The sequence below is a fragment of the Carcharhinus amblyrhynchos genome, chromosome 9 (assembly GCF_965287045.1).
Source record: "Carcharhinus amblyrhynchos chromosome 9, sCarAmb.v2.hapA, whole genome shotgun sequence".
NCBI classification, from domain to species: Eukaryota; Metazoa; Chordata; class Chondrichthyes; order Carcharhiniformes; family Carcharhinidae; genus Carcharhinus; species Carcharhinus amblyrhynchos.
In genome coordinates, this window is record NC_137332.1 from 111,739,690 (window position 1) to 111,762,042 (window position 22,353).

Here is a 22,353-nt window from a genome sequence, read left to right on the forward strand (position 1 = left end):
ATCTATTTTGAAGCTACTGCACAATCGCAAGGGCTTGATCTCTGCTGGTTCTGCTGATCAGCGCCGCTGTCACTCAGACTGGGAGAGGCGGGGTTCCGGTAATCCAGGAAGCCGATTGGTCGTACCCGCTGTCATTCAGTGTCACGGGATCGGGACCTCTGCCAATTGGGGAGGTGGAGTGATCGGAGCGCCTCTCACTCATCTGAAGGGAGATGGGTTTGCGGAAAATTGGAGGTGATTGGCTGCATCTCTTGTCCCTCTGTGCGGCATATCGGCAGTGAGTTTTTGATTTGATTTGGCTCATTATTGTCACACGTATTAGCATCCAGTAAAAAGTATTCTTTCTTGCGCACTGTACACAAAACGCATACCGTCCACAGAAAAGGAGCGGAGAGAGTGCAGAATGTCGTGTTACATCAGAGCTGGGAAGTGGAGAAAGCTCAACTTAATGCAAAGTCAAATGTTTGATGGCATCAGGGAAGAAGCTGTTCTTGAGTCGGTTGGTTGTGATCTCCGATTGTTGTATCTTTTTTTCCCGACACATAAAGGTGGAAGAGTTGTTTCTGAAGTTACCGTTCCATACGTGGAGTGAACGGAGCAAACCCCTATTCCATCTCCCTGTTCCAAAAATCAATTTAATATATGGTTCCCAGATACGGGACGTATCAGATATTAAACTGATCAGAACAAATACGACACTTGATCTTCGCCAAAAGGCCGAGAAGCGATGCCAAAGAAAGTGTTTTACTCACAGATGTTGCCTCTTTTAAGGAAGGAATGAGCAGCAGAAGGAGGGGGTGGGTCCACCTGAGAGGGCTCACAGAGTTTCTTTCATGCAGTGCGAATGTTACTGCTGAAAAGCAGCCTGACCAGGATTCGAACCTGAATCTCCTGCTCTGGGAGCAAGTGTGCTCGTCCGCTTGGGGTCTTTAATTCTGCTGGCTGCTTTTCTGAGGCAGGGGGAAGAGTCAATGGATAGGAAGGTGATTTGCATGATGGACTGGGCTACGTTCACAACCCTTTGTAGTTACTTGCAGTTTTGGTCAGAGCAGGAACCATACCAAGCTGTGATATATGGGAAAGGGTGCTTTCTCTGGTGCATCTGTAAAAAATACTGAGAGTTGCTGCGGTCATGCCAAATTTCCTTTGCCTCCTGAGAAAGTAGAGGCGTTGGCGGTTGGGGGTGAGGGGGTGGACAAAAGTCATTCAAAGGTCCGTTGACCTTGGGTGTGATTTTTCTGGTTTTGGGGCTGGAAAATCCCGCCGTGTGTGTGAACTCAAATCTTTCATTCTTACAAAGCGCAGCGCTGCCACCTGCTGACAGAATCTCAGTGCTGCAGGAAAGAATTCCCCATGAAAAACGGCCCAAGAAGTGGGACAGTCTTCGAAGATTCACAGGCAGGATGGGCCGAATGGCCTCTTTCCATTGCGAGATGACATTATGATTTTTATATGATCTGACATTTAGATCGGATCAAATCCATATTTTCAAAGTTGACTTGAACTGAAGATTGTCATGTGAGATGAGAACAAATACACTCGGCCTCTTTTCCCCAGAGTTTCAATGAAAGGGGGTTGACACAGGATAGGTGCTGGAAGGATGGTTCCCCTGACTGGGGTCTCCAGAGCCAGGGACTTTAGCAGCTTGATGGTGATGTTCCTGCAGTAATAATCCAGACTGTAACCAGTGGAGAGTTTCCCCCCGATTGCCATTGAGTTGTGTTTCGCTGGGGCTCCTTGATGCCACACTGGGTGAAATGCTGCCATGTTGTTCAGGGCAGTCACTCTCACTCCACCTCTGGAATTCAGCTCTTTGCTCCGGCTGGGGGAGATGTTCAGTTCGGCTTCTTCCAGACGCACTGGGCTCCGCATCTCACGGCAGCCTCCATGCAAACTCTCAGGAGGCCATGGAATGGAGTGAAACTAGACATCCCATGAGAAAGTGTTGGCCCCATATGAAAGGAGGGGTTGAATGAGCACCCATGATGCGGCTCCGGGCGGCTGAGGGTGGAAAGCGGGCGCGCGGGAGGAAAAGCTCCGCCCAGAGCGCGAGGAGCAGCCGCGCTCTGACCTCCCACCCAAGGTCAGAGCGCGGGAAGAGGCGCGGCTCTGATTGGAAGATCAGGCAGCGTCAGTTGGGGGCAGGGGGAGGGGCTGGACTCAGCACAGCATCACGTGGCGGGAAGCGCGTGTTGGGGAGGGGAGCCCGGGAAAGGACCCGGAGCCCTGGATTTGGAGAGAGACAACGTCCCAAATTCAGCTGATTCAGCTTTCTCACCACATTCTGTGATCCTGAGTGTCACTGATTCACCAGCTCCATTCACACGTCACACACACTGATTGACACCCAAACTGCAACGTCACATTGCACTCTTCATCTGGTTATTCCTCTGTTCAGATCATTCCTGCTCAAAACACAGGAAAAGTCATCAGATTATCCCCAATCTGACGCGTAAGGCATGGTTACAGTGGATTAACCAGGGTTCAATTAAATACAGTCCTGATGCTGCCCACAAAATAATTATTAAAGTAATTGTCAAAAGTTGATTTGAGCCACCGAAACAAACCTATTTACCAGATATCGAAAAACGGCGTCAATCTTAATATTTAAAGAGTATCTTAAAAGAGGGGAGAGAGGTCGGGAGGTATTAGTGGAACCGCGGCCTTAGGGCCGGGGCAGCTGAAGACACAGCCACCAATGATGGAGCAAAGGGAATCAGGGTTTAACAAGAGGCAGAATTGGAGCAGCTCAGAGATCTTAATAAGTTATCGGGTTGGAGGAGTTTACAAAGATAGGGAGCAGCGAGGCCAAGGGAGGTGATTTGAACGCAAAGATTTGTTGCGGGAACTGGATACATAATCAGACACACTTCACACCTCACGCGCACCCAAACCCGTGTCCCCATCACAAATACAGACAACATTCAGAAAACACTGAAACAGACAGTTCCATTAATTTCACTGTCATTTAAGGTGAAAACTGTGTCATTGACCGACAGAAAATTATCCAACAACAGTCACAGGGAAGGCCGGAAGGAATAAGGGAATGGGGTAAGGATTGGGAAAGGACGCCAGAGTTAGAATAATCCCCATATCTCGTAACATAACAGAACCGCCACCGGAATAGAGGAAAGTCAGGAAACCGACTAACTTGTTCCGTTCTGTTCACAAGTATAGACGAATGCCGGAACTCTTATTTCTCAGTAAGAAGTCTCATAACACCAGGTTAATGTCCAACAGGTGAAGGAGCAGCGCTCCGAGAGCTCGTGATCCAAATAAACCTGTTGGAGTTTAACCCGGTGTTCTTAGATTTCTTACTGTGTCCACTCCAGCCCAACGCCGGCATCTAAACATCTTAATAACAGCTGCCCACTCACCAAGGCCCTTTATAGGATCATAGAATAGAATCACAGAATCCCTGCAGTGCAGAAGGAGGCTACTCGGCCCATCGAGCATTCACCAGCAACAATTCCACGCAGGCCCTATCCAAGTATTTACCCTGTCAATCACACACTAAGGGGCTATTTAGCATGGCCAATCAACCTAACCCGCATACATCTGGACTGTGGGAGGAAACTGGAGCATTCCCACGCAGACACGAGGAGAACGTGCAAACTCCACACAGGCAGTTACCCGAGGCTGGAATTGAACCCGGATCCCTGGCGCTGTGAGGCAGCAATGCTAACCACTGTGCCACCGCACTTCTGTCTATTTACAGTGAGAATTCTTTGCTCTGAAATTCCAAAACCATCGCCCACATTTCAGTTGCTGCCCGTTTGTAAAGAACGCAAAAATTAAGCACCACAGCAAGGGATTCCAGCAACTACATCTTACAAGGAGCCAAGACTAGTGGCCAAGGACGGCTCCTTACGGAAACCTGACAAAATACTCACGGCAGATCAGAGAGTTACAGTGGTGGGTGTCACAGTGCGGTACGAAGACGAATACAAGGCACTGAGTTGTGCGGGACTTAAAACGGCACAAATACAGCCATCTGGGATCGGAGGTGAAGGAATTGCCGGGAGGTTCTGAGCCTGAGTACTTGGGCTTTGTGCTGAGCGCCAGAGGGAAATGGCTGGAAATGAACTACACCTTACTAACATTCCTATTTTACAGAGTAAACAATTTCTCAGCAAGGACAGTGTCAGGGAAAAGGACGGAGAGTAACAATGGGGAAAGCTCTATGAAATGGTGGAAGACAGGAGAGGTTAAATGTCTAAAAGTGTAACGGTACAAAGTATAAGAGAATGGGGAATGGGACTGGTGAAGAAGCATAAGGTGGTTCCAGAGCAGTGTTAATGGTTACAGCAGAATGGTAACGGTGGTTAGAATCTGAAGTTCCTGAATTCAATGCTGAGGCTGAAGGGCTGGAAAGGACAGAATGGGAATATTCCTAATTCCTGTCGGGAACGGCGAACACTGCATTACCAGAGCTGTGTATAAGCGGCTGTTGGAAAGAGAGATGTGTCAATGTCCTTTTAGAAATAGTTAATCAGTTAACAGTGATCTCAGTGAATGGGGAATAATAATTATATCAGAACGAACCTTAGATGGAACATATCGAGATCATAGTTGATATTATTGTGTTGAGTGACCCTGTGATGCTCTGGGGTGTCTGAATGAAATCCTTGGAGAACTCAGCGTCCAACATTTCATCCGGCAGAATGAATCCCATTGCGATATTCATCAGATGAACAGACAAACCGGGAGTCCAGCAGATTGGAGTTGACTTACACAAGGCAGGGTCTTGATACCAGGCCTGCAGCGATCCTATTCAGTTCCTGAGTTCTCCAAACACTTGTGCTCCACGATTACTGTTGTTAACTCCCGCTGTCAGCACAACAATTTACACTCAAATATTTTCATTGCGGGTTTCTAAACCAACTAAATATAGCAGCATGTATTGAGTTAATGCAGTATTTTACTGCGTAAATCCTTCTCACAGAGTGGTGAATATTAATGTGATTCTCCTGATAATCTTTCTCACTAATAGTCAGGGATCATCTCATCAAACAATGGGATTGACTGAATGGGATTTGTTAATTTGAATTTGATCAGATCCAAGGTTCTGAATAAATAACAATGCCAGCCTGATACAACACAGAAAGAGGTTAACCGGTCCATCGAATCTGTGTACCTTTCAAGACAGTCCCCACTTCTTGGGCCGTTTTTAATGGGGAATGCTTCCCTGCAGCACTGTGATTCCGTCAGCAGGTGGCAGCGGTGCGCTTTGTAACAATGACAGACTTGAGTTCACACAGAGTCTCAACCCGTCCCAGAAACTGACTGCACCCGCAATGAATTACTCACAAGAACAGGAGCAGCAGTCAAGTAGAGAGATTGTCACAAATGACAGAAACTTCCCAGATTTTTTTTGGCTGGAAATGATAGTCAGTAAATTCCACTGGGCTCCGCACCTTGTCACCCTGGAAAGTTGCAATGTTCCCAATACCTATCCCCAGAGAGAATTCACATTTTCCGACACTTTAGTGTATAAAATTGCAGCATGATTTCACTCCTGAATGTCTCCGGTCAGATTTTAACGATGAAAATATAACTCCCCCCAGTGCTGATGATGGGTGAGAGAATTTCCCAAAATCGAGGAGAATTCCATCCAGCGGGAGGATTGTCGCCAATGACACAAACTTCCCAGATTTTCCATGTGTTGAAATGAATGTCAGTAAATTCCTCTGGGCTGTGTAAGGGGAGTCAATGTGCCCCAGGACAGATTGTCTTTCCTGTTCTCCACCAAGCAGGAACAATAAAACGCAATGTTCAATACTGTCCGATATATGAAACATTTTGCACCATAATCACAGTCAATATCTCTGCAATAAAACAAGACATTGATTTCCAACCCACATTGATCTCTCTACCTCTACCTGCCATTTTCCCAACTTCACAAAAATGCCTGTTAATGAATCTGATTCATCGGAGAACTTCACAGCCTGTGTTTTTTCTTGCTGGAATAGCGCGAGTGTTGGGGGAAACTCTTCAAATTCAATCCCAATAGGATGTCGTTTTACCCTCTCCCATTTCCCATGTCCCACAGTCCTGCCCCCACACCCTGTGATGTGTTTCCTCTTCATCAGGGACTGGGAGAGCAGAACTGTCAATGTATCAACTCTCTCTCCCTCAACCACTCCATGTGACAGCGAGTTCCACATTCTCCCCACTCTCTGTGTGAAGAAACTCCGCCCAGTATTGGAGGGGAGACTCCACTTCAACTGTTCCCTCATCAGCTAAAAGCAAATTCCTGCAGATGTTGGAATCTGACGAAGAGACATCCAGACTCGAAACGTTAGCTCTCTTCTCTCTCCACAGATGCTGTCAGACCTGCTGAGATTTTCCAGCATTTTCTGTTTTCGCTCCGTCATCAGTTGATGTTTCTCTGGGTCAGGGTCCCTGGGAGGGATTCATAAACATTTATAAAACCGCAAGTTTCTCTTTCTAGAAAACAAACCAAACTTCACAGGTGGAACCCTCTAAATATCTTCCCGATACCTGCTGTGTAAAATGTCTCCTTGACATTTATAGTACTTGATGTTTCAATGTGAGCGGCTGCAGTCATGAACACAATTCAATTTCTGGATCTGGATCTCACACCAAGTTTCACCAGAGTGGTTTTAATCGGCACTGGGTTCAGACTGAAGAGAAATGTAATGGAATCTCGATCCCTCCCATCTCCACCTCTTCTCCCCATTCTATCTCTGCATCTCTCTCTCTCTTTCCACTGTCAACATCCCCGGGAGCCCAACCTGCCCCCGACTGAGTTCAATGATTTCCCTCCGTTATCCTTGAGACCGCGCCAGTTGTTATCTCCAGTGTGAAAGTGGCGAGGACATGGCCCACTCTATAATAATAATACCCTGAGTGCTGCAGTGAACTTCATCAGTAAATAGCTGAACTGAGGATATGCGGCAGTAACACCGAAACTGAAAGCGGTTTGAATCAGGAAGTGCTGATTCTGAACATGTCTTCCAGACAACAGCTCCAGGGTTTGACCGAGGAGACAATTTGTCCCATTTGTCTCGACTTCTTCACTGATCCGGTAACACTGGGTTGTGGACACAACTTCTGCCGCTCCTGTATCACCCAGTGTTGGGAAAACAAGGAGATAAACTCCTGCCCGGAATGTAGAGAGGAGTTTCCGGGAAGAAACCTCAGGGTAAATCGGGCCTTAGCGAATCTGGCCGAGAAATCTCGAAAATTAAAGCTGAACCCGAAAGAGAAGGAAAGTAAACTTCACTGTGAAGAACACCAGGAAGAACTGAAGCTGTTTTGTGAAACTGACAAGAAATTGATCTGTCTGATTTGTAGAGATTCGCGGGAACACAGAGAGCACCGCTTCCGGCCCATGAAAGAAGCTGTTGAAATCTACAAGGTAAAAGGGGAATATTATTTACCTGATAGTTTTATCACATTTTCAACATCCAGCACTTTCATTCTGTGATTTTCTCTCCCAATCCCAGGATCAGCTCAAATCTTCCCTCGATTCTCTCACAGAGAAGAAATTGGCGGTTCTAGAAATGGAAGAGAAACAGAAAGGGAAGATTTCTGAAGTTAGGGTAAAGTCTGCCTGTGCTGATTTTCTGGGATCTCGGTTAATTTTGTTCCCTTTATCGCGGGACATTAATTATGTTTTACATTTCATTGGGTAGGAACAGTCGAGCAGTCTGCAGACGCACATCACATCCGAGTTCACTAAAATGCGCCAGATTCTCACTGAGAAAGAGCAGCGATTACTCAGAGATCTCAGGGAAGAAGAGGAGAGGATTCTAGAATCAATGGAGAGAAACCTTCGAGAGATTCAGGAGAATTTAAATTCTATTGAAGAGAAATTCTCAAAGTTGCAGAAACAGATGGAGCACAAAGACCAGCTGATATTTCTGAAGGTGAGGGAATATATTGTAGCTCTGTTCAGGGAAACTTCAGACAGTCACTAAATCACTGATGGTAATGGTGAAATTAATATAGAATTTACTGAAAAATACTAGCTGAATTGAACAGAATTGTGTGTCCCTTCCTGAACCGTTTTCCTGTTGTCTCGGATCTAATGGCTCCCACACTATCTGCAGATTCCCGAGAATTCCTGTAACCTCCTGAGAATGAGTTTTCTTGATTTTCACACTTGTTTTGTGATTATTTTCATGTTTCCCGAGTTTAATTTACTCCTGGAACTCCCATTGTAATCCAGTTCCAGTTCCATGTTGTGTGTGTGTGGGTGTGTCTGGGACGGTGTGTGAGAGTCACTGTGACTGTGAGCAGGACTGATGTTCAATTCCAGTTTATTTGACTCTCCACAATCTTCCTTCCAAAATGCATCACTTTACATTTCCGTGTGAAATCTCATCTGCTCTGAGTCTGCTCATTTCACCAGCCTGTCTAACTGCTCCTGAAACCTCTTCCGGTCATCCTCACTGTTCCTGATTCATTTCTTTCAGGAGGAAGCTTGTCAGAAGAGAAGGTAGGATATGTTCTTTACTGAAACTCTGCAGTTTGGTAAAATAAACTCAGTGAAGTGCTATTATTTATTTATTTATTGGTTGTTGTCACAACTTTAGATGTTCAGTCATTAGTTACCAAGACATCACACACTGCAGGAAATGATAAGCTCCGCATATACACACTGAAGAGAACTTAATGATAACTCACCTTACATAACTGTTCTACGATAAATCACCAGGAAGTGTAAATAATACAACCAGGCCCGAAGTGATCACTTGCCCGATGTTGACTGTTCATTTCTGTGACCTTCCCACTGACCCTGAGAGAGCGACATGATCCATGTTTCCAAGGAGTGGGTCACCCATGTCCCTGCATGGAGCCTAAACAACCTAAGAAAGTCTCATGTTAAAGGGGGAATGGATTCTAAGTTTATACTAAATACAAACTGGCTCTATGTCTTTAACAACCACAAGAGTACACATGTATTTATATAGAACCTTTATTGTAAATTAATATCCTTCGGAGTTTAATGTAAATTGATAATGAGGAAATATTAATCTGCTTGACGGAGGTGGAGAGTGTCTTAAAGGAAGAAAGAGAATTAGAGAAATGGAGGGGATCAGGGAGGTATTCCAGAGTTCAGGACCTCGGCAGCTGAAGGTCCAGCTCCCAATGTGGGAGTGACTGAAATCAGAGATGTTTAAGGTGTCGGAAGTGGAGGAGAGCAGCATTCTGGGAGAATTGTGGGCCCAGGGATTACAGAATTGGATTCTCAGTTTTGGGGTCTTCTCTTTGTTCTACAAACTGTTTATCATACAGCAAGTGGACAGACTATGTCTTTATCATTTCCTGCAGTGTGTGGTGTCTGTTATCGGGTTTTGAACCTTTTTCAGGACATGGATGTTTCCGTTCTCTGTCCTCGAATTTCCAAGTTAACCGTTTTTCAGTTGGAGAAGCGAGACGAGCATTTCACTTTGTACATTTTCTCAATCATCAAAAATGCTGTAAACTTGACCATTTAAATAATTTCTAAAATCTTCTAACAAAGACAAATTCACAGCATCATTTTTACCATTTACAGGATTAGTGATGAGAATCACACACTCTCAGTATCTGCTGCCACCCTGTCTATCGGAAAGTACAAAGGCCTTTTACAGTACCGAGTGTGGAGAGAAATGATAAACTTCAGTAAACCCGGTAAATCTCTTATATTGATTTTCTCGATTATAAATCCAGTTGTGAATAAACTAAACAGGCTCCCAGGTTCCAGATTAAATACTCATATCCGGCTGTTAATACCTGCAGTCTCCCCATTCTCATATTACTCTTTCTGAGGTTCCTCTGGATAAGTGTCTGAAGCCATCAGCACTGTGTGTCAAAGCAGTGAAGGGATCTGTATAACCAGCGGAATAGAGCACCAATCTCAGGATGTGAAATGGAATTGCTCCGTGAGACTGGACTGGTCTCGTCTGTCATTCTGGGAAACATTTTTTCAATCATCATTTATCAGGATGAAACACAGACATTAGAGAGCAAGTGTTAAATGGCAGATATTCTGTTTGGTGGAATTGGACACCTTAATCAAGAGGATGGATGCAGAAAGTGCGAGTCTGCAGTGGATAAGGGAGGGAATGTGATGATCTTATTGAAATGTTCAAGGTCCGTAATAAAAGGGTGGTTATAAACATCCACAGGTTTCACACAGTCACAGAGTCTAGATCAAGGTAGGTATAGCTTTCAATCTAGAATAGGGAGGGTGACAGGGCAGTTTGGATTGAGGTTGAGTTTTTGAGTGACTCCATTGAGGTAGTGAACCAGTAAACCCACCGCTCACTCTGTGTGTTTGTTCAGAGGCCCTCCATTCTGAGGGCTGATCTTCAGAACAAAATCACTGTCCAGTTTCTCAGTGGTTTGGAGTGTGGGGAAAGGTTCTTTTGTTCCTGAAGAGGGGACAGGGACAAGAAATCCTCATGAAAAAAAAAACAGCAGGGGTGAGAGAGAGAAAGGAGCAGCAAGCAGGAGTAAGAGAAATCATCAAATGCTCCCTTCATTCCTGCAGTGTGAGCCTAAACACTTTAGAACCAGTGGAATCGTTTTGAGGAACAGTCAGTGTTTGAATGTAGAAAATGAGAAAACCAATTTCCAACATCAAGATCACAGGAACAGCGCTGTGATAATGGTAAATTTTGCTGTTTTAATGCTGTTATTTGTTGCATAAACATTAAGCAGGAAACAGAGCAAATAAACTCCTTACATCATTTCCAATGGGGTTTCTAATGGTCCCTTTAAGACCAGGGATTAAACCATTGTATAGATTGTTTCCCTGGGTGAGGCATCAGCATCCAGTGAAAGATCAAAATCGTACTGAGTCTCCTGGAATGCCAAGTGCCTCCAGTTTGTACAGACAATGTGACTTCTCCTTATGTTCAGTGTGGGAACACTGGATACCCATTGTGCTGCTGCTACGTTATTGTGGGGTTTGATCTCTGCTGTTCTTTACATTCTCGTCAGTCATCTGACCTGCCATTCCTCCGTGCTCAGTTGTATGCTTTTTCCATGAATTTGAGTCTTTCCTTAACTTCTTCAGTGAACCACAGATGGTGGGTCCTCCCATTGGGGATTTTCTTTATAGTAGGAATATGTTTATTCTGAATATTCTGAAATATCATCTCAAATATCTGCCACACCTTCTCTATCGATATATCCCCAAGCCTGGGGACCCAGTTCACTACAACTAGCTTAGCTTTCATGACCAGATAGTTGCTCCTATTTAAGTTTAGGATACCAATCTAAGACCCTCTCTTTTCCCTTTCAAACTGAATTTCAAATTCAGTCATATTGTAGTTGCTGTGACCCAGTGTGGCCTTCATCTGATTTCACTAATTATTCCTGTCACATTACACAAAGCCAAGTCTAATATAACCTACTGTCTGGTTAATTCCAGAACGTTCTGCGATGAGAAACTTTCCCGAAAGAATTCTGTGAACTCCCCATCCAGACAATTACAGCCTGATTTTTCCAGTTTATATTCAGATTAATCACTCATGATTATTACTGTCCCTTTATCTGTGATCCACATTGTGGCTACTGTTGCAAGGATTGTCGACCACTCCCACTATTGACTTCTTTCCTGGCTATTCCTCATCTCCAAACCAATTTTATATCCGGATCTCCTGAACCAAGATCATCTCCAGCTATTGCACAATGAGGTCCTTGATAAACAGTGCTCCCCCTCCACCTTTACCTAACTTTCTATTCTTCTTGAATGTTATTAAATGTTATCCTTTCCTCCTGCAGCAATGTCTCTGTAAAGTTATCAGATCATATTCATTTACTTCAATGTGTGTTATCATTTTGTTTACCTTATTATGAATGTTGTGTGCATTCAGATGCAGAGCCTTTAGTTTCATCTTTTTATTATCTTTGTACTATTTAGTTTCAACTTTTGATGTATTCTTAGGTTTTATCTCTTTGTCCATTCCCGCTATTCGATGATCCTCATTTCCCATATTATTATGATTGTTTCTTGCCTTGAATCTACCCCTGGATTTGCCACATATATTCAAGGTGGCTTACCCTCTGAGTTTAGTTTGAAGCCCTTTTCACTTCCCGAGTTATGCAGTTTGCTGGAACACTCATTCTAGCAGTTCAGGTGTAGACCGTCCCAACAATAAGGCAGCATGGGGGAGCGGCAATGTAGCACAGTGTTTAGCACTGCTGCTTCACAGTGCCAGGGACCTAGGTTCGATTCCCAGCTTGCGTCACTGTCTGTGTGTAGTTTGCACGTTCTCCCTGTGTTAGCTTGGGTTTCCTCCGGGTGCTCCCATTTCCTCCCACATTCTGGAAGACATGCTGGTTAGGTGCATTGACCTGAACAGGTGCCAGACTGTGGCGACTAGGGGAATTTCACAGTAACTTCATTGCAGTGTTAATGTAAGCCTTACTTGTGATTAATAAATAAACTTTAACTTGACTACCGTCCGGTGGTTCTAATATCCATCATTATGGAATGCTTTGAAAGGTTTGTCACGGCACAAAACAATTCCAGCCTCCCAGATTACCTGGATCCATGACAGTTGGCCTATCACCACAAAAGGTCCACAGCAGATGCCCTCTCCCTGGCCCGACACTCAACCTTGGAACACCTAGAGAAAAAGGACCCCTATGTCAGACTCCTATTTATTGACGACAGCTCAGGCTTCAACACCATTATTCCTTCAAAACTCATCTACAAACTCCGTGGCCTATGGCTTGGCTCCTCCCTTTGCAACTGGATCCTAGATTTCCTTTTCTACAGACCACAATCAGTAAGGACAGGTAACAGCATCTCCTCTGCGATCATCCTCAACTCCAGTGCTCCACAAGGCTGTTTTCTCAGTCCCCTACTATACTCCTCATACACCTATGACCGTGTGGCCAAATTCCCCTCCAGCTCAATATTCAAATTTGCTGATGATACGCCCATAGTGGGTCAAATCTCAAATACTGATGAGACTGGCGACAGGAAAGAGATAGAGAATCTGGTAAAATGGTGTGACGACAATCTCCCTCAGTGTTGTAAAATGAACGAGAGTCATTAACTTCAGGAAGTGTATTGGAGGACATGCTCCTGTCTACAAAAACAGGGAGGAAGTGGAAATGGTCTTGAGCTTCAGGTTTCAAGGTGTCCAACACACTGTCCTGGTCCCTCCATGCCAATACTATAGTTAAGAAAGATCAACAGTGCCTCTACTTTCTCAGGAGTCTCAGGAAATTTAGCATGACCACCATGACTCTCACCAACTTTTACAGGTGCACGATATGGCTCCTGCTCTGACCAAGCCCGCAAGTAACTACAGAGGGTTGTGAATGCAGCCTAATCCATCACACCAACCAGCCCCCCATCCATTGACTCTGTCTACACTTCTCGCTGCCTCAGGAAAAGCAGCCAGCATAATCAAGTATGCCTGCACCCTGGACATATTGTCTTCCAACTTCTTCTGTCGGGAAAAAGATACAAAAGTCTGAGAACACATACAAACCAACTCAAGAATAGATTCTTCCTTGCTGCCATCAGACTTTTGATTGGTGGTATCATATATTAAGCTGAGCTTTCTCTTCATCCTATCTGTAACTGCAACACTATATTCAGCATCCTATACTTTCCTTCTCTCATATGTACTCTATGAACACTACTTTTCATCTGTGTAGCCTGCAAGAAACAATATTTTTCACAGTACAAATGTGACAATAATAAATCAAATGAAAACAACCCACTATCCCCAATACTGGTGCCAATGCGGATGATCCAGACACCAGCCTTTGAACATTCATCTTTGCCATCTCATTTTCCCTCTGCCAGTTTACATGTAGCTCAGGTAATGATCCAGAGATTATTACCTTTGAGGTTCTGCTCCGTAATTGGTACCTAGCCTCTCATGGTGACTATGCCCTTTACAGACATCCCAAATATCCCTGCTTGTGTGACCACTTCCCTCCAACCTCAGTGTCCCCACCCAGCCCACAATATCACCCTGATTGACCATTAGAGGAGTGGACCAGGACAATCTTCTTTGCTTGTCGTGTCTATGTCATTGGTGCCTAAATAGACCATGTCAACTGGATCCTCCCACTTACAACGAAAATTCCTCTCCAGCTCAGAACTCTGGTACGGTCAAGCAACACAGCTGTCTGGGCTCTCGCTTTTGCTGCAGAGATCAGTATCTGTGTTCCACACTATATTGTCCCCTACTGCCACCACATTCCTGTTTGTCATCTCACTTCATAGGCTTCCTATATCCTGGTGCCATGGTTAGACTGCTCATTCACTTTGCAACCTTTGCTTTCATCCACACAGATTATAAGCACCTCAAATCTTTTCAACAACTGCAAAGTCTGAGGCTTCTCCATTACTGTCTGCTCAGTCCCTTCACTTGTCTCACTCTCGGTCACATCTTCCTGTCACTCACTGCTGACCAATACAGATGACCCTATTCTCAGAGGTGTGACCATATTCCAGGTCAAATTATCCAGGGGTTTCTCCCATTCCCTTACGTTGTGCAGTGTCTGCAGTTCAGCCTCTAACTCACTAATTCTGATCTGGAAGTCCTCCAGCTGCTTACACTTTCTGTAGATGTGTTAGTCATGGATTACCTGGACATCCAAAATCACACATTCCTCAACTGCAACACAACACCTGTCTTGCATTGTTCCTCATGTTATCTACTTAAATTTAATTAAATTACTCACCCAATTAACTTGGAATAATTCCAATGATAACCACATTTCTTTCTCCTGTGCATTTCATTCCCACATGAACCTCATTCACCCCTCACTCAGTCTCCATCGCAGTCACCTGTCTCATGCACCTAGTACTGGCCATGCATTTTGAAAGGTGTGTCTTATTTATAGACTCTCTGGTGAGTCACTTGCTAGTTTTACTTCCTGCTGCACTGATTAACACTCATGAACGAACTGATTTCAGGTGGTTGACAGATAACTGCCACTTCAGATAGTTCTCTAGTTAACATAGAAATTACAAGCAGGAGTAGGCCATTTGGCCCTTCAAACATGCTCTGCTTTTTATTTTGATCATGGCGGATCATCAAATTCAATATCCTGATCCCCCGTTCTCCCCATATCCCTTGGTCCATTAGCCCCAAGAACTATATCTAATTTCTTTTTGAAATCACACAACATTTTGGCCTCAACTACATTCAGTTATTGTGAATTCCACAGATTCACCACCCTCTGGGTGAAAAAATTTCTCCTCACCTCAGTTCTAAGAGGTTTACCCCTTATCCTCAAACTATGACCCCTCGATCCAGACTCCTCCACGATTTGGAACATTCTTTATGAATCTATCCTGTCTAACCCTGTTAGAATTTTAAAGTTTCTATGAGATCCCCTTTCACCCTTCTAAATTGCAGTGACTATAATCCTAACTGACTTAGTCTCTCCCCATATGACAGACCTGCCACCCCAGATATCAGCCTGGTAAACCTTTGCTGTATTCCCTCGATAGCAAGGACATCCTTCCTCAGATAAGGAGACAAAAACTGCACGCAGTACCCCCAGTGTGGCCTCACCAATGTGCTATACAATGGCAGCAAAACACCCCTATTCCAATACTCAAATCCTCTAGCGATGAAGGTCAGCATATCAAAGAACAAAGAAAATTACAGCACAGGAACACGCCCATTGGCCCTCCAAGCCTGCATCGGCCATGCTGTCCAACTGAACTAAAACCCCCTACCCTTATGGGAACCATATCCATCCATTCCCACCCTATTCATGTATTTGTCAAGACTCCCCTTAAAAGTCACTATCGTATCTCCTTCCACCTCTCTCGGCAGAGAGTCCCAGACACCTATCACCCTCTGTGTAAAAATAACTGGCCTCGTACATCTCCTATAAACCTTGTCCCTCGCAACTTAAACTTATGCTCACTAGTAATTGACTCTTCCACCTTGGGAGAAAGCTTCTGAATATCAACTCTGTCTATGCCCCTCATAATCTATCAATTCGCCCCTCAACCTCCATCGTTCCAGTGAGAACAAAACAAGCTTCTCCAACCTCTCGTCATACCTAATGCCCTCCATATCCCCAGGGCCTGATGGGATATAGCCCAGAATACTGAGAGAGGCAAGGGAGGAAATTTCTGGGGCCTTGAGAGAAATCTTTGCATCCTCACTAGATACAGAGAAGGTCCCAGAGGACTGGAGAATACCTAATGTTGTTCCTACGTTTAAGAAGGGTAGCAAGAATAATCCAGGCAATTCCAATCCGATGAGCCTTACTTCAGAAGTAGGGAAATTATCGGAGAGGATTCTTCGAGACAGGATATATTCCCACTTGGAAATAAGTGGGCGTATTAGTGAGAGCCAACATGGTTTTGTGAAGGGGAGGTCGTGTCTCACGAGTTTTTCAAGGAAGTGACAAAGATGACTGATGAGAGTAGGGCAGTGGATGTTGTCTACATGGACTTCAGTAAGGCCTTTGACAAGGCCCCTCATGACAGACTGGTGCAGAAGCTGAAGCTGCATGGGATCAGAGGTGAACTAGCAAAGTGGATAAAGTCAAAGAAGACAGAGCGTAGGAATGAAAGGGTGTGTTTCTGAATGGAGGGCTGTGACAAGTGGTGATCCTTAGGGATCAGTACTGGGATCTTTGCTGTTTGTAATATATATAAATGATTTGAAGGAAAATGTAACTGGATTGATTAGTAAGATTGCGGATGATGAAAAGGTTGGTGGATTTGTGGATAGCGATGAGGACCATCAGGGGATACAGCAGTTGGAGACTTGGGTGGAGAGATGGCAGATGGAAATTGATGTGGACAAATTTTTTACTCAGAGAGTGGGTCCCTGGAACTGGGTTGCCGGGGAAGGTAGTGGAAGCGGATACCGTAGTGACTTTTAAGGGGTGTCTTGACAAGTACATGAATTGGAGGGAACAGAGGGATATGGTCCCCAAAAGGGTAGACGGTTTTAGTTAAGTTGGGCAGCATGGTCAGTGCAGGATTGGAAGGCCGAAGGGCCTGTTCCTATGCAATTTGTTAAACTGATCTTTTTTCAGAAATCCAGACTGTGCCCAAGTTCACCATTATTTTCTCAGTGTTCAGTTATTACATCATTTGTTACAGATCCTAGCATTTTCCTTCGGACTAATGTCAGGCTAACAAGTTTTTCATTCTCCATATTCTCTCTCCCTTCTTTCTTAAACATCGGAGTTACATTTGCACCTTCCAATCTGCAGGAACAATTGCAGGGTCTGTAGAATTTTGAAAGATAACCACCAATGCATCAACTTTCTTGACAGTCACTACTTTCAGCATCTGAGATAGAGACCACCAAGTCTGGGCAAATTTATCTACTTCAAATCTTATTCATTTCTCTATTTCTACTATTCTTATGAGCATAAAAGCATCTTGTTGTTCCTCATTAATGCCAGTCACCTGATCCTCCATTATTTATGGAAGGTTTTTAATGAATGGTGATCATTGACATTTGGACAGATTATTGAGAAAGTCTGTGTGTTCTGCCTTGGTCATGTCATCTAACGTGAGGTTTGAGGTGTGCGTGAGACCAGTGCCTGGAGCTGTGAGGTAGCAGCCGAACCAATGCACCACTGTGTGTTGTGTTTCTTTCAAATTATGGAATCTTATGGCTTTATCCTCTTAGTGAGTAATTAGGATTTCCTTTTAATTCATGGTTACCTCATTCATTATTCAAGTGTAAGATATATAGTATTAACTGTTTGCTTTGTTGACTCTTTCATAGAAAAAATTATTCCTCACTTCCCCACTTACTCTAATTCAGGGTCCTGGCAAGTCAGAGACAATGCCGACAGGCACAGGGTGTTAAGACACCAATCCATCACAGGGCACACACTCACACACAAAAATTAAAGGGGCAATTTAACATTGCCAATCCACCTAATCCACACATCATTGATGTGGGGAGGAAACGGGAGCACCCGGAGGAAACCCATGCAAACACAGGGAGAATGTGCAAACCTCAACACAGACAGTGACCCAAGGTTGGAATTGAACCCATGTCTCTGGAGCTGTGAGGCAGCATTGCCAACCTGAAGCTGTCTCAAAAATTATTGTATTTCTTTCAAATTATTGAATCTCATGGCTTTATACCCTTCTTCAGTAACTGGGATTTCAAAGTTGCTCTGTGCACCAAAAAAAATGTTGATTGTTCCTATTCTGAACATAACCAAATATGGAGCCTCATCCAATATTGTAACAAATTTGGGATCTGGTCTGATATCGCACTGAGAAACTCAGAACTTTAGTGTAGAGAGGGATCTGGATGTCCTGGTGTAAAAATCACAAAACGTTAGTCTGCAATTACAGGAAGTAATTAGGAATATCAATGGAATGTTAGTGTTTCTTGTCAGGACAATCACATTTAAAAAATTGTGCCTGCAAGCATACAGGGACTTAGTGAGGCTGCATTTGGAGGAATGTGCAATATTTTGATCTCCTTACGTAAGATCATGAGATCATAAGACAAAGGTAGGCCATTTGGCTCATTGAGTCTGCTCTGCCATTCAATGACATCAGGACTGGTCTGATGTGATAATCCTCCAACTTCATTTTCCCACCTTATTTCCATAACCCTGATTCCATTACTGATTAAAAATCTGTCTCTCTCAGCCCCAAAGATATGTTCCACTCTTTACACCTCTCTGCCGTGAAGAGTTCCAAGAATTCACTACCTCTGAGAGAAGAAATTCCTCCTCATCTCTGTCTTAAATGGATAAGCCTTTGCTCTGAGAATATGTCCTTTGGTCGTGGACTCAGAGCGGGGGGGATTGAATATAAAAGTAGGGAGGTCTTTCTGCGGCTGTATAGGGCATTGGTGAGGCCGCAGCTGGAGTACTGTGTGCAGTTTTGGGCGCCGTACATGCACAAGGAGATTTTGGCCTTGGAGGGAGCGCAGAGGAGGTTTACTAGGCTGATTCCGGAGTTGAGGGTGTTGAGCTATGAGGAGAGGCTGAATAAATTAGGCTTGTACTCGTTAGAGTTTAGAAGAATGAGGGGAGATCTCATTGAGACATATAAGATGATGAATGGGATGGATAGGATAGAGGTGGAGAGACTCTTCCCGCTCAGAAAGGATAGTAGGACTAGGGGGCACAGCCTCAAGATAAAGGGGGGGTGGTTTAGAACGGAGTTGAGGAGGAACTTCTTCACTCAAAGGGTGGTGAACCTCTGGAATTCTCTGCCTGTTGAAGTGGTGGAGGCTGCCTCGCTAAATATTTTTAAGACGTGGGTTGATGGGTTTTTGATAAGAGAGGGGATTAAGGGTTATGGGGAGAGGGCGGGAATGTGGAACTGAGCCACGACAGATCAGCCATGATCTTATTGAATGGCGGGGCAGGCTCGAAGGGCTAGATGGCCTACTCCTGCTCCTATTTCTTATGTTCTTATGTTAAGGGGAAACAAACTATCAGCATCCAAGCTGTCAAGCCCCCTGAGAATCCTGTATGTATCAATAAGGTCACCTCTCATTCTTCTCAACTCCACTGAGTACAGGCCCAACCTACCTAGCCTCGATTGTTAAAAATATCCTGCCATATTTGGAATCAATCAAATTAACTTTCTCTGGACTCCTTTTAATGGTGGCACGTCTTTTCATCTGCCAAGCTTTCACCCACACACCTAATTTTTTTTATCCCTCTGTAGACCCTGTCATCCTCAGCACTTGCCTTCCCACCTATTTTTGTGTCATCTCAAATTTAGCAGCAGTACATTCACTTCCCTTATCCAAATTATTAATTTACACAATGTAAGAAATGACCATTGAATTAGAGACTGATTCCTGGGATGAAGGCAGTTATATTATCATGAAAGCCTGAGCAGATTTGGCCGATATCCATTGGAGTTTAGGAGAATGAGAGGTGATCTTATTGAAACATAGAAGACACTGAGGGGACTCGACAGGATTGATGCTGAGTGGATGTTTCCCTTGCGATGGCGTCTTGTATAATGCAGATTTTGAAAATTAGCAATCTCCTATTTAATACAGAAATGAGATTTTGTTTTCTATCAGAGGGTCATTTGTGTTGGAATTCTCTACCCCAGTGAGCAGTGGAGGCCAGATCACTGACAATATTCAATCAGATCAGTCATGATCTTGTTCAGAACAGGCTCAAGGGGCCAAATGGCCTACTCCTGTTCCGAATTCTTTTGTTCTTGGAATTGAGGTTTTGTGCGATATCTTACAGACTCGGATTATGAACAATCCGTACAGTGACGTTTACACAATGTTTCACAGAGAAATCACCTCCCACCCGCTGTCTCCAGCTTTCTCTCCTCTACCTCAGTCCCCTCTCCCTCTCTCCTCAACCTTGACCGTCACCCCCCCACTCTCCTTCTCACAGCCTGTCTTCCCTCTCTCAAATTCTCCTTCCCCAACCCTGCTATCTCTCTCTCCTTCCACTCCCTGTCACTTATGCACTCCTCTGCTCACATACTTCCCCCTTCTCCCCACTAACTTCTTTCCACCTACATTCTCTCCCTCCCCTTTCTCCCTCTCTCACTCACCTCCCATTCTTCCTTTGTCTCTCCCTCTTTAATTCGTCTCTTCTTCCTACTTTGTGTGGCATGGTGGCTCAGTGGTTCGCATTGCTGCCCCACAGAGCCAGGGAGCTGCTTTCAATTCCTGGTTTGGGCCATGTCTGTGCAGAATCTACACGTTCTCCCTCACATCTGCGTGGGTTTCCTTCCACAGTTCGAAAGACATGCTGGTTTGCGATGCTAAATTCTCCCTCAGTGTACCCGAACAGGCACCGAAGTGTGGTGACTACGGGATTTTCACACTAACTTCATTACAGTGTTAATGTAAGCCTACTTGTGACACTAATTAACTTGGAAATCAATCTGTCCCGCAATCTCTCTCCCATTTCCCACAACCATCCCATCTCCCTGCCAGCCACTCATTTGTCCCTCCTGCTCCCTGACCCTGCTCCTCACCCACTCTCTCTCAGCACCTTCCTATTCTCCCCCATCGACACATAATCTCTCTCCACCTCACCTCCTATCCCCTTCCCTCATCATTCTGCAAAACTTCTCGCCCTCACTCTCTTCTCTTCAGACTCTCTCCCCTTTCCCACTCTCTCACATTCTTCCCTGCCCCTCCTGCTTTATTTCTCATCCTGTCTTTACATGGAAGGGTCTGTTTATTTCTTCCTCCCTCACTATCTGCCTTCCAGACGCTCTCTCCACTCTGCTCTTTCTTTCTCACCCACTATCCCAATCCCTGTCATCTGCTCTGCCGTTCTCTCTCCTGCTTCCACACTCAAAACATCCCACTCTGAATCTCCCACATCCCACTCTCAATCTCCCTCTTTACACTCCGGCTCCCTCCAGTCCCTCTCATTCCTGCCTCTTTTCTCTCTTCCCAACTGCACCCCTCCACCTATCCTCTCATCCCCCCTCCCTATCTCTCTGTCACTCACTATCCTCTCTCCGCTCTTCGCTGCCTCTCCTTTCTGGCCTATTCCCCCTCCTCTCCCCTCCCTCCGGCTCCATGTTGCCATCCCATTCATGCTCCCACTCTCTCCTCTCCCTCATTCTCCCCTCCCCCTCATTCTCCCCTCCCCCTCACAAACCTCTCTCCTCTCTTCCTCACTCCTCACACTCTCTCTCCTCCCCACCCCCTCTCTCTAAATCACTGACTGTGTTATTTTCACTTTCCCCCAGCTCCAGCCTCTCTGACTCTGGATCCGAACACAGCGAATCCCCGGCTCATCCTGTCTGAGGACCGGACCAGTGTGACAGTCGGAGACGAATGGCAGCCGCTCCCTGACACCCCGGAGAGGTTTGATTCCTGGCCCTTTGTCCTGGGATCAGAGGGATTCACATCAGGGAGACATTACTGGGAGGTGGAGGTTAGGGAGAAGACAGAGTGGGATCTGGGAGTGGCCCGAGAGTCTGTGAACAGGAAAGAGGAAATTGACCTGACCCCTGAGACCGGATTGTGGATGGTGGGGCTGTTTTCCGGAAGTGATTATTGTGCCTTCACCTCCCCCTCAGAGACCCCCCTCACCCCGAGTGTGAATCCCCGGAAGATCGGGGTTTTCCTGGACTATGAGGGTGGACAGGTGTCATTTTACAATGCGGACAACATGTCCCATCTCCACACTTTCACCCACACTTTCACTGAGAGAATCTTTCCCATCTTCAATCCGGGATGGAATAACAACGGGGAAAACTCGGCGCCGCTGACAATCTGCGGGATTAAAGGTCTCTAACAGATCCATCCCATAATTTCACACCGTCTCCCTGCCTCCTGCCAGCTGTAAACTGATGGAACCTGTTCATATTGTGGTTATTATATAGAATTATAATTTACACTGGGGGCTCCATGATTACATTTGTAAAATGATTCTTCAAACAAAACAATCTGT

General features: G+C 45.0%; 1 protein-coding gene and 1 non-coding gene across 2 annotated transcripts; one reads left to right on the forward strand and one right to left on the reverse strand.

The window, feature by feature from the left end:
- Positions 1 to 543: 543 nt before the first annotated feature.
- Positions 544 to 729, reverse strand: LOC145348790 (U2 spliceosomal RNA). Its single transcript, XR_013888016.1, has one exon. It is a non-coding gene; the product is annotated as a U2 spliceosomal RNA (small nuclear RNA).
- Positions 730 to 7,787: 7,058 nt separating this feature from the next.
- LOC145348698 (E3 ubiquitin-protein ligase TRIM69-like) lies at positions 7,788 to 22,197 on the forward strand. The gene is made up of 4 exons (XM_080196855.1): positions 7,788 to 7,895; positions 8,445 to 8,467; positions 9,530 to 9,645; positions 21,647 to 22,197. Exons 1-4 carry the CDS (start codon positions 7,788 to 7,790, stop codon positions 22,195 to 22,197), a joined length of 798 nt encoding a protein of 265 aa, XP_080052981.1.
- Positions 22,198 to 22,353: the final 156 nt, after the last annotated feature.

Excerpts from the sequence above, each read along its gene's own strand:
- LOC145348698 (XM_080196855.1), top strand. The coding sequence starts at position 7,788 with ATGGAGAGAAACCTTCGAGAGATTCAGGAGAATTTAAATTCTATTGAA. Across the intron at positions 7,896-8,444 it reads ACCAGCTGATATTTCTGAAG|GAGGAAGCTTGTCAGAAGAG; the intron begins GTGAGGGAATAT and ends CATTTCTTTCAG. Across the intron at positions 9,646-21,646 it reads GATAAACTTCAGTAAACCCG|CTCCAGCCTCTCTGACTCTG; the intron begins GTAAATCTCTTA and ends ACTTTCCCCCAG.